Raw genomic sequence first — 12,918 nt, 5'->3', positions numbered from 1 at the left:
TATGCTGCTCGGGGGTGCTGTCAGTTTGGCTAGCAGATCAGTCGATACACAAAACAGTTTTCCCGGTATGATATGGTACTGCAGATAAAAATTCGCCATTTTAAAGATCTCGAAGGATAAGGATGACTGTAGCAGTGTGCTAAATGTTCATTTTGGCATCGCTGCTTCGGTCGAACTTGTCACACAATCGGCATGAAGCGCAACACTTATCGAGCGCGTGGAGATATTTTTTTTTCTAGCCTTCAGCGCGCTATAAGATGCATTTCTCAGTCGAAGCCAGATGCTTATTTGAACGCTGATCTTGGTCAAGCTGCACGGCATGGCGGCACATAAACTTAATACAGTCAGACATAGACGGCACCGCGTAATCGAAACACTGCGCTTGTTTAACGCACTTCTTCCTTTGGGTGCCGTCCTGGCGCACTGTTTGACCAAGATAAACGCAAATGGACTCGTCCAACGCTTCGTGTAAACTTACTCTTGAGTGAAGCTTTCGCGTTTTTTGTCATGTATATGGGTGCAAGGGCCGGCGCTCATCTCGTATGGCAGGTAGATGTTACCCGCAAATTCCCTAATATCTTTGCTAGGCGTGCCTGAGCGTCAATATACTTCTGAATACAATATTCGCAGAAAATTCATGCGTAAGCTTTTTTTAGAGTTGAATACACACGTGCTTGTGATAAAATGGTTTTCGCACACTCTGGCTTCAACGTTTCGTATTCAAAGGCAACCTGTCGCTGTTGCTCTCTACGCAGCCGCTGCTCACCTTACTTTTTTTTTCTTCGTTCCATGGGAATTATACCTGCGTTTGCCTTTCACGCTCAAGTAGGAGCAGCCAACAGCTCAAAAACCGACCATTGTTTATGAAGACGAACAAAAACGGGTGACCGCGCGCGCGAATCCCGAATAATCTGAGGCTTGCGGCGAAGCAGTTCGCCGTCGTCTGCTCTTCTCAAACCGGAAGCCGGTAGCAGACGGTGCATCCCACAATCTCTCGCTCTTTTACTGGTCACCTATAGACATGTTTTCCACTCCATTAACGTACGTCTGTAAGATTGCTTTCTTCTTGCTGCTGCTCTGTGGCTCGAAGCAATGCCGTCGCCGGTTCACTGAGCAGCGCATGTAGATGCGTTTCAGTGACGCTTCCCCATTGGTTGCTCGCTTAGCACCCCGAATGGCAATACGCTAACTCACGAGACCATATCTTTCACAGAGCCTGCGTGACCACCAATATAGTGAGCACGAGGATCGCAAAACGCCATCCCAGGGATTTGTGGAATGTTGAACAAAAAATTACTTCATATAACTACCGTCATGAGGCACTGCATAAAGGGCTCCCCCCCCCCCCCCCCGAAGCGCAAAGAACGTGTGAAGGCTAGATGATGGGAGAGCGCAGGAAAGGGCTGGAGGACAGGGTGGGGAACAACTGGATCGGGCACATCCGGCTGGCATTGATAAAGCCAAGAAGGCGTTGTTCTATTCCTGTACGTCAGCCAAACTGCTTGATACTGCACCAGAGATAAGATTCGGTGGTAATAACTAGGGCGCACTTGCGCGAGTCTTGTATTCGAGCGTGAAGATTGTCGGACACTCCGCCATGCCGGACAGCGGAAAGGTGCATCGTTTTCGCGACCACGCCGTCGCAGGCGTCAACTGGAGAGCGACGAAGTTCGTCGACGAGGTTCCCAGCTCACGCGTGTGCGCTCTCTGCCGCATGATTCCGAAGCGGACTGTGCTGTTGCCATGCTCGCACGCTCTGTGCCAACCGTGCCATGCGGCCAGCTGCCAAGGTGCCAGTGGGCGGTGCCCCTTGGACCAAGAGCCCTTCGACGGAGCGGAGTGCGTCACTTACGACTTGCCTGCCAGGAAAGCGGCAGTCATGAAGGTGAGTAAGTGGTTACCGCATCCTTCTTCGGAGCAGTTAACTCGCGTTACATACAACTGTGAGCAAAGGGTTCGGTGATTAAGCGTGGTACTCGCAGCGCTAGTGGTGAGGGTGATGAATAGGGGCAGTTCCTGACCCACTGAGACGCACGTTCAGTGTGCAATACTCGGCGGTGCTGGCGGAACGTTGTAAGAATTTGTAATGGAATGCCGGCTGCTCTCCCGACTTCGCATAGCTTGTCACGTGAGTTCAGTGTTTGGAAGCCGTGGCTGGCAAGCAGCGCTCACTGTTCCTGCAAATATAGACTCAATTGTGCTTTGCCAGTCTCAATCACGATTCTATAGTGAATTTAGCTGCGCTGGAATCACAGACAACACGTGCGAAGGCAACACACTTCTCGTATTGCGCTGTTCGCGTTTCTAGCTCCGTATTAGGATGCGTGGGCTTAATGGCGTAAGAATGGCCAGGTTGTACTGTGAAACCCGTAAGGCTGGTTGAGGGTTCGTAGTTGGGCTTGTTGTTTCGCGTCGTGGTAAAGTTCGACACGGCGCAAGAGAAAAGACAACACACTCCATTTCGTTTTGTCCCTTCTCTTTTCATGTCATTTTTTTCCCGCATCACCAACCAGGCCCGTAGCCAGACATTTGTTCGGGAGGGAGTATGGGGGGGGGGGGGTGTTGTTGATAGCCTTCGAAAACATCTGTTAAAGCCGTAGCTGGGAACTAAATTACGTTTTCTCACTGTACACTTTTAAACCTGGCAGTTAGTAGCGCGAGACAGACGCGCTAGAGCACCTTATACAAGTGGTCGTCGTGGAACACTACTTCAATGACCGGCACAGCTAGCCCCTCCAGCCACAAATGTCACCATATGACGAGGCCAGATTTTGCCGATAAAACAGCACACGCGGCGCACAGCATTTCACCGACTTGAAGCTGTTGCATGTTCTGAGGCACAGTTGAGAAAGATCTCGAGTTGCAAGAAGTTCTTGTGTCTCTCCCCTTTCTATCCCTCCGCGGAATGAAGTCCGAATGTAGTTAAGTTCCACGGGGCAATTGTCTAACAGATTCATCTGGGTGGCTTCTGCTCTCAGAAGTTACAAGTATACGGGAATAACAATAGAGGTAGTGATACCTGATAGTTTGCATGGTGACTAGAATAACGCAAAGCTGATGTTGTCGTGAGTCGCATGTTCTAATTGACTGCTTTTGTTGACTTGTGATAATGGGGTAACAATTAACCCGAAGTTTTGTTTTTCTTATTTTCCTTGGAGTACAACAGTGATGCGACCGACAAATTCTTCAACAGTTCCACGTTCTAAGTCTACTCGAAAGCACAAACAATTTTCTTTTTCTTCGAAGCTTGTTGATTGTAACCCACTCTTTCGAAAGCTTTTTGCACTGAACTCTTTACACAGCCTGTAAGATGAGAAACAATGCAATATCGTGCGGCTCTTCCGGTACCCTCGGTTATGGGCGCACCTTCGATGTTGTGACGTCACGTTCGCAAAAATCACTGATGTCATCTTAGACATTATCATCATAGACGAGTGGCAAAGTGGTGAAAAAAAAAATCACCCTCAGGTGACGTCATATGGGGTCATCACGTGATTGCGATTTTTCGCATCACTACGTCACTCATTTTGACAAGGCCGAACGTTCGCTTTTGGTCAGGCGTGCAACTCTTGTCCTAATTAATCAAGTCCGTTGTAGTTGGAAGAGAACCGCCTCTGCTACTGCCGTCTATGGCTCTGCCAACTTGTATCTTTAAACTGTAAAACATTGTAATAATCATTCTTGTTGAATGGCTACGAGTACGAGTTTTTCCTTATAGACCGAATAAGTCATTTCAGCTGTTTAATTTTCACGCTTTCCTTCCCTTCAAGTTTCCCTTCAAGTGTAAAACGCGATGGCATAAGCGCATGGACTTCTTACTCGTAGCCTGCCCTCGGTTCTCGCTAGATGCCTCAACTCGGCCGCCTCCGGCTGCGGCGGCTGCATTTTAGATGGAGGCGAACATGCTGTAGGCCCGTGTGCTCGGATTTGGGTACACGTTAAACAACCCCAGGTCGTCGAAATTTCCGGAGCCCTCCACTACGGCGTCTCTTATAATCGTATGGTGGTTTTGGGACGTTAAACCTCGCATATCAATCAAATCAATCAATTCAGCCTCTGCCGAATGGAGATCTGTGCGTACAGCATTGACCATTTCAAACTGTCCTTGAATGCATAGTTTTCTAAAATTAACTAGAGGGCACTCTGGCACAACGACCGTTCAGCGACCATGGGAATGATGTGCACTACATAGATTTGCCTAATCTTCGTGATTGCGGGTTTCGAACATGCTTGTGGCCTTGATCATTGTTTTCGTATTGTTTCTAATGAAAGAATGAATGGTTGCGAAATTTGTGAGCCGATTTGAAGAGGTGAGCCTAATTATTTGTGAAACATTTGTGGATTTTTGTTTCGTGACAAAGCAAGTCCAAGTCAAGCGAAGCTAAACGGAGCTTAAAGTACGTACACTAGGCAAGTACGTGCACTACCCATCATTCCCATGCACGCTGCCACGTTGTGTGTTGCAGCTCCCATAAACACTAGCGCCAGAGTTTCCTCTCGCGTATTTATGAGAAACTGTCTGCTCTAATGTGTACAACAATTAGTTGCGAACTGCCCACTGCGCAAGAATTATTCTTGCGCATCAACAGAGCACACTACGCTTCCTTGAGGCAACACGTTAAGTTATGGAGCTGATTTTTTTTGTTGATGCTTTTGTTGCTAAATATTATATGTCTGGGCGCTCTACGATTCCGATCACTGTTGCAGAGTTGCCACTGGTGACCCCAAATGGGAATAGAATTAAGACAAAGCTTGGAGCATTGGATCGATTGATTAATTTATTAATTGATATGTGGGGTTTAGCGTCCCACAACAAGAGCACCGTGACGGGGTGTTGAGGATTGGAATGAGAATGGAATTAACATTTCACATGGAATAGAATGAAAGTAAATTTCGGTATTTTTGTTTTTCTGAACATACAGCACGCTTTTTCTGCCCACTGTTTTTAAACCTTTATACATTAGTAAGTTCCTCAATTTTAACAATAAAGCAGTACTATTAATAGCCTTGGCAGATTACAAGCATGACACATGCATTTATAAGGACACTTTTGTCATTATATTTACTGTGTTGCAGTCAAGTTTGTCTCCACTCTTTCAAGCAATCGCACTTCTCAGCCGTTGGTATTCATCTTGTGAAAGTACTGCAGTGGCGTACACCCCTTACGTCTTATTTTTTTCCCTTGGCGGCGCCACAGCCACCGGCTGTCTCCCCACTTTTCATTTCTTTATGCTTGCTTCTGTCATTGTCGGCGATCCGGTCGCATATTCGGAAAAGCGCTTCGCTAATTTGTCATAAGTACTGACGCTGGCGCTATGCTTGTCTTCACTGCGAGCTTTCGGATACCAGCTTGCGCACCGTTTCACCTCATACCCCCCCCCCCCCATTTGTTTCTTTGTTTGTTTTGTTTTGTACGTTTTTGTGTGTTTTTGTTGGTCTTATTTTGTTTGTTTTCTGTGCCAGTACGGAAAATAGAGCAGAGGCAAAAGGCTAAAAGCCAAACTAAGGGCTTCTGCTCCAAATGTAGACAGGCTTTCATAACAGTTTTGTAGGATACAGATGAAAAATACAAGAATATACAAAAAGGTGTTTGCAGTGCTCTCGCCCCTACTTAGAGAAGCTGGCGCCTGTGCCCGCAACTGCGCAAAGTGTGTTACCCACCTGCTACTGCTCGAGCTTGGTGACGTATTTTTCTCCGTATCATCATCATAAGCCTGACTCACGTCCACTGTAGAACAAAGGCCTTTCCCAAGTCCCGCCAGTTAACTCGGTCCTGTGCTTGCTGCTGCCAATTTATACTCGCAAACTTCTTAATCTCGTCTGCCCGCCTAACCTTCTGTGTCCCCCTAACACTCTTGCCTTCTCTGGGAATCCAGTTAGTTACCCTTAATGACCAGCGATTGTCCTGTCTACGCGCTACATGCCCGGCCCATGTCGATTTGCTCGTCTTGATTTCAACTATTATCCTTAACCCCCGTTTGTCCCTGATCCACTCTGCTGTTTTCTTGTCTCTTAACATTACACCTACCAATTTTCTTTCCATTGCTCGCTGCGTCGTCCTCAATTTACGCTGAACCCTCTTTGTAAGTCTCCAGGTTTCTGCTTCGTAGCTGAGTACCGGTAGGATACAGCTGTTATATACCTTCCTCTTGAGGGATAGTAGCAATCTACTTGTCATAATTGGAGAGTGCTTGCCAAATGTGCTCCACCCCATTCTTATTCTTCTAGTTACTTTAATCTCGTGGTTCGGCTCCGCGGTTAATACCTGCCCTAAGTAGATTGCTCCGTATATATTTTTCTACGTATAGCATATTTCTCCACATACATTTATCCGTTCATAAATTGGCAAATACAATGCTATAGTCCCCCTCCACCCTCCAAAAAAGTGTGCGCCTTCATTATTATTTCTATAAGGACACGTTGTCAAAGCATTCCACTGAACATATTTGTGAGAAAATATTTCGCCTCAGCAGAGTTCAGCATGCACTGCCTTCTCTTTGTTCAGGATGGTTTTGTAGAAAAACCTCGCCTGTGCCTGTATTGTTCGGTTACCCAGTGCGAAATTGGGTCGCAGGCACACCAATTTATGACAATTTGCGTTTCTGCCTTCGTTTAACAAGCAGCTTGGCGATATCTTATATTATCGGAGAACGGTCAAGCACAATGAATAGTCGAAAAAGATGCTTTCAAAATGGTAATATGACATGTCTGGGGCGTGTCAACACTGTCACTTTGTGTACCCATACGTTGGAATTTGCGCGATTTTATTGAATGGTCGCAATTAACATTGCTTAATCCTTTTCGGCATTAGTATAATTCACCACAAACTAATTGAAATCCATCCAGTGAACCGATGCACAAATTTAAGTTTGTTTTTACTGATTAAATTGTAGGTTTTCTTTTCTCAAAGTATTGGTTTCGGTTTCAGGGAGGCCTACCATTAGTTGTCAACACTAGCACAACTGGCAAACAGAGCCATGCATATATAAATGCAGTTTTTGCTGCATCAGAACTTCGAATGTGTGTAGACTCTTAAAAAGAATGAAGTAAAGTTAGATTTCAAAAAAAATATTTTCAAGGGTCGCAGCATGCTTTAATGTATCTGTTATCGGAATTATTGGGCGTTCTTTCTGAACCGGACAAAACTTTCACGGTCTCTTTCTTACGTTCAGGAATTACATTTTGTTTCATTCCGAGGAATTGAAATGATCGAATTTGTGCAAGCTTTTATTCTCCGGAATATAATTGGAACGGAGCTGCCCGATCCGCAACCCTTATTCACATGCTTTGCCGCCTGGCACCATTACACGCTTCCGTCGCGCAGCAGTAACTCCTTTAGGGCACCTCCTAACACTACCAGATGTTGATACAGTGTTTTTTTCGAAGCGGCTTCAAGCGATGGCGCGTTCTACATTAGAACATTTGCTAACCGCGTAGCCGGCCAGGGATTGAATCTTGCTAGAACCAAAGTTCTTAGTTATTTCATTTATTTGCATATTTATTTGCATTCATGGGCTACGTTTTCACTTCTAACCAGTCGCAAACAGCAGAATGTCTTCAAAACTAGCTTTTCAACACTAATATTTTATTGGATGGTGAGTCATATGCATAGGTGAGCGCAAGAGAGAGAGGATGGGGGACAGGAAGGCATGGCTGTCCCCCTTAGTAACAAAAAAAGGCACGTTGGAAAAAAGTCAGTCCCATGGTCATTCAAGGGAGGGGGTCGCTGCGATAAAACCTCACAGCCCCCACCCCCGCCTCTCCCGGAAGTAGAACCCCGCGCACATATCTGGTCGTATGAGTGGATAAGTTGCTTCCTCGAAATTCTGCTCGACGTTGTTTTACCCTCTTTCTTAAGTGCATGCAATTGAGACGTATGCAATGAAAGTCAATATCGACTTAGCGTTGAATGCGTGGTGAATTGACTTAGCATGAAATCTGTTAGCGAAACACTGGTATAGACGAGTAACTCTAGTCTAGTAACCAGACGTGCGTCTGGTTGGCCTCCCTGCCTTTCATTTTAGATGCGAAGCATGTTTTGCTGAGGTCTGTGCCTTGTGGCGTCGGAGTTCTCACTCACGCTTAGATATGCGACACTTCTGGAAATTTTCAACAATAGAAAAAACTATTTTGACGTTTTTTTCGCGGAAAACTGAAAAAAAAGGAAAAGAACAACTGTTCTTTAGCGTATGGCAATAGTTTATTGCCAAGTAACAAAAGCAGCACCTTTCATTAGGTAAATAACATAAATGAAATGCTTTTTCTTTTCACAAACGAATACGACATTTATCTGATGGAAGGCAGGCCTGAAACATCACCGCGAACACATTTATCTCTCTGAGTGGCTGTGGCTTCCTAGAATTGTTTCGATAAATAGAACAAGAAACCCAGCATGTCTATTTCGTCATGACTTGGACTACGAAAGCATTGAGTCAGTGTCGCTGGCTTCATCTGTAGCTCTCTTCATGTTAAGACGTCGCATTGGGAAAGCATAACTACTGTTGAAGTGCTTACAGACAGCTAGTCCCTGTTTCTGTCGAATGGTCTCCCCAAACGTGAAGTGCATCCACACGTCAGAAATTGGTCCAACCATTGCAAACCTGCTTGCACACCACAACCGAAAAACGAAGCTACTCTATGGGCTCGAGCTAATCTAACCCCGGAACTGACTGTGATTCTGATGGCAAGTGGTCAGCAGTAATTTGGTTTTTTGCATGGTGTTTTGGTATCACGTTGGCTGTTTTGGTTTGACATTCAACGCTGCCCATTACCAGGGTTACATTGCATTCTCGATAGAAAAGTGGCCAGCGCCGAGTTATCAAGAAAGGAAGCGCACGCAAGCCTGATGACGATTATTGTTGTGGGACAAAAAGACACCCTTTTTACTCGATATTTCTTTAGTGTGGTGAAGCGCAACTGCTAAACATTTGCTGATTTTTGTTTTGTGAGAACACAGCTCCAAACCACACCAACACACACGGAGCCATAAGTACGAACGTTAAGACAAATGCGTGTACTATCCGTTATTCCCATGCTCGCCGAAACGCTGTGCGTTGCAGCGCCCATAGGATGGATGGATGGATGGATGGATATGGCTGTACCCTTTAGATCGGGCGGTGGCTAGCGCCACTAAGCTGTAGTACTTAATGAACCAAAAACTAGATTTATTTTTTTCTTTAAAGAGTGAGTTTGAGGATTCGTACTTTGCAGTGAGGGGTTTAATTTTCACTCGTGCCTTGCCTTTAGCCACCAATCAGATAACCTCCTTCTAGTTACGTCTACTCGCTTAAAGTCTATTTTGCCCTCCCGGTCCCTAAACCCCAGTGCTTTGAAAAACTCTGCGCCATCATCCTGAACTATAGGGTGAAGCCCTTTACAGAACATTATCAAGTGTTCGGCAGTTTCTTCTTCCTCTCCACACGCACTGCATACTGTGTCTACCATTTCGTATTTGGCCCGATATGTCTTGGTTCGCAGTACTCCCGTCCTGGCCTCAAACAGTAAAGAACTACCCCGACACCAGCGCCAGAGTTCCCTCTAGTGTATATTTAGGAAACTCTATGGCTCCTCCCTTTACTCTAGGCATTTCTCTCCGCGGCGTTTTACACCGCTATTGGCGCGCGCGTTCTCCCGTCTCTCTTCTTTTACGCTCTCTTTCTCGCCTCTCAGTGCAGAGGTAGGCAGCGTCTCCTGGCGAGTTTCTTGACTGAAAAAACCGACTGCTCACGCTGCACGACCGTTCACGGGGCAACCACTATATATAGGCACTAGATTTTGACCTCCGAGGTAGCGCCGGTGCGAGATTTTTTGTGTGTTGTTGAACGATTAGAATCGGCAGCGTGCGCGTTAACTGGACACAGAGACTGCAGGTCTCTGTGTCCAGTCGGAGTCTTCAGTCTCTCATTGCCCCTTAGCAGCGATTGGCATGTTCCAGTGGGAAACACCAGTGCATAACTGCGCGCTTTGCGCCTCCCCTGGTGTCTCTCCTGTGCGACGCCGCGATGAGCGCCAGCGTCGACGTCGCAGCTAGTGTAAACGTTAGCGCCCTCTGCTTCGACTCTACACATGCTTTCCTTTAGCGGGAAATGGCACATCTTCCCTTCTTCCTCTAGATAGATTGTGATTGATACTGTTGTACGTGCTGGTTTCCCTCCTGGATTGTGTTTGGATGAGGTGATATCGACGGTAAACCGGCAGCATTGCTAATTCACGCCCTGCTTCCTAACAGGCTTTTTCGCAGTTGGGTCATTTTTAGGGGGTTGTCCTTTACAGTTAAGCCACACGACTATAGGCTTAAGGCATCGTAGGTTTGTGTGTATTCTCAAAGAATCGCCAAACCTCGGCTAAGGCTAAAACTTCACTATCCGTAAAAACGATATATCGCAGCTGATCGTAAAAAGTTGCAGCGATGCAAGACCTGCGCTTATGAAGTTTGCAACCATCTAAAAAAATTCTAAATTTCTTCAACAGAATTCTCTGATGGAGCGGTTTCAAAGAAAGAGAAAAAATCAATTTCCTCAGATTGAGAATTTATTGAAAGGCAGAGAGGTCACATTGTCAGAAATTCGTTGTCTTATTGTCTGCAAGCATTCGGACAAAACGTGGCAAAACATCACTAAATACCCTCCTTAACACTTTCTGCGAATATATTGCGTGCATGGTATTGCTGAAAAGATTGTGTTCTTTTTTGTGCTGTTGCAAAGGTTCGCTGCTGGAACGAAGCCCACGGATGCCAGTTTGAGGGTGCAGTGGAAGACATGCTGGGACATTTCGAGGAGGACTGCGCATTTCAGCCCGTGGAATGCCTTCGATGCGGAGAAGCAGTACTGCACAGCGACCTACCGTCACACTACGTAGCCGGATGCAGTGCCAGTGTTCCTCCAGCGGGCACAGTGAACCCGTCACCGGAATCCACAGCGCTGCTGCTCCAGGAGGTGTGTGCCACACTCGAACAATTGAAGGCACTTGTCAAATACGCTAACCAGGAGCACATTCTGCCTGTGGTTCAGAGCCAGATGAACGAGCTCGCGGAGCAGGTCAGGAACCAGGAACGCAGGTTAGCCGAGATGACTCGCGAAGTGGGTGCGTCTGTAGCGCAGATTGTCCATGAGGTTGGGGTATCTGAGGGAAACATAAAGGCAGAAATTGTTCAAGCCGCGGCCACGATTTCCTCGACGACGTCGGAAGATCTGCCGTCGCGGCGAAATACGCCCGTAGAATCCAACACATCGTCTTCTTCCTACTCTGAGATGGCGGTGACGACAACTCGCAGGGTGGATTACTTCACCAACCTGCCACCAGTGGTCCTGGCGAATATGCGAAAAGCTTCCTCTAGTGATTATCCTCAGTACGCCATCACTGATTGTGGCGATATGAACGTGAAATGTATTTTATGGTCAAATCTTTTAGTTCGAGTGAAACAAGGATGGAGGGAATGTCATTACCGCCTTCGGTATACATTGTGCATTGAAAATATTAACAAGGATATGTTGTCGCTGGGAAGGAGCGGCACCTTTTCGAAACTAACAGTATTGCACACAAGAGATTCGTACTTTAAGGTTGATGTTTTACGGGATGCATATTTTTTCTATCTCAACTTTGAATTTTATAGAATGCTCGAGGGTGCTTCATGTTCGGTGCCTTCTGTACACGTAGCAGTGGGCGACATACCCCAAAAAGATTGTCAGGTCAATTCCTTTATTGAACCTTGTCAATGTGAATATGATGAAGGCTCACTTGCGCACTTTCATTGTACAGTACGCGTAAGACTTGATGAACTTAGCAAAAGCATTTCCTTGCCAAACGGAAAGCAGTTGTTCTTTATCGGGATGCTACATAAGTAAAATGCTCACAGGAAACTCAAATAGCACTTCACTTGTACGGCCATTCCAGTGTATTTTGTTTAATTAACGTCATGTGCAAAAGCGTATTCTCATACGATGGGGCAGCATTGAGCGTAATCTTATAGTACACTGCTCAGGAATGAGTGTGACCAAATCAAAAATTCGCAAAGATTAAGTTTGTGGATAGTTTGTGAAAACAATGTGCCGAAAGTTCATCATATTCTGGGCTAGTGGATCGAGTTTGGCCTGCTATTATTGAAATAATTTGCCCGCACGTTCAATATTTGCATGTGCGTTTATTTATTCACCCTTTGGCAAGGTGATACAAATCCTACATGTATTTGTGGTATGCATGCTTCATTCAAGGTTTAGAAGTTTCGACGTTTGGCTAGCGGGACCTTCGCATGTCATTGTCCCTGTTGGACAGCAATGCTCTGTGGAATATTGTCAACATTGCAAGTAATCTATCATAGGTGATCAAACTGATGACATAAAGCCCATTCTGTTCCTATTCTTTGCCCATGTATCAACAGCTGCGCATTCTACCGATTCAAGAGTTTTATCACAGATTATCCCTCATCACATACAGTCTTATCTATCGTGAAATATGATTAGATAGTATTCTTCACCACGTCCTTGTCAACAAGAATATTACCAGGTTTTCAGAGCAATCTTACTTTGGGTAAAAGTTTTTTTGAAGTATGGCAGATATACAGCTTGCTACTATAGTATTTATGTTTAGATTGTTCTGTGTTGATTGGGTTTTCAACTTGTTGACTTTTTGCTGCTGTTACCTTTTATGTACGCCACTAATTATAGGAGGTCCCCTGACAGTGTCGTACTTTGGGACCTCCTGACTCTGTATGTATCATGTCACCCAATTTTTGTAAACGCAATAATAATGAATATACTTTAATTCAAGTTTAGATTAACTAGAAAATCATGATAGTATTGTAGCAGCAGTCCGTCAGATAATTACTGGATCTAACAAGTATGCGTTCATCACATCTGCTCGTGTGACGTATACTGCCTAATTAAGTATGAAATGATTAACAGGGGCTCACCGATAGTTTCA

The 12,918-nt window shown here is 45.5% G+C and overlaps 1 protein-coding gene across 1 annotated transcript; it reads left to right on the top strand.

The window, feature by feature from the left end:
- The first annotated feature begins 1,439 nt into the window (after window positions 1–1,439).
- Window positions 1,440–12,415, top strand: LOC119184102 (uncharacterized). Its single transcript, XM_075873379.1, has 2 exons — window positions 1,440–1,885; window positions 10,704–12,415. The coding sequence occupies exons 1-2, from the start codon at window positions 1,598–1,600 to the stop codon at window positions 11,841–11,843; spliced, it is 1,428 nt and encodes a 475-aa protein (XP_075729494.1). The 5' UTR covers window positions 1,440–1,597; the 3' UTR covers window positions 11,844–12,415.
- The last annotated feature ends 503 nt before the right edge of the window (window positions 12,416–12,918 follow it).

This window comes from Rhipicephalus microplus, chromosome 9 (genome assembly GCF_043290135.1).
Source record: "Rhipicephalus microplus isolate Deutch F79 chromosome 9, USDA_Rmic, whole genome shotgun sequence".
Classification (NCBI taxonomy): Eukaryota; Metazoa; Arthropoda; class Arachnida; order Ixodida; family Ixodidae; genus Rhipicephalus; species Rhipicephalus microplus.
This window is presented reverse-complemented; position numbering and strand designations above follow the sequence as displayed.

What these genes read in the sequence shown, in the direction of transcription:
- LOC119184102 (XM_075873379.1), top strand. Translation starts at nt 1,598, where the DNA reads ATGCCGGACAGCGGAAAGGTGCATCGTTTTCGCGACCACGCCGTCGCA. An exon ending in GGAAAGCGGCAGTCATGAAG is followed by an intron (nt 1,886 to 10,703) that starts GTGAGTAAGTGG and finishes GCTGTTGCAAAG; the next exon opens with GTTCGCTGCTGGAACGAAGC.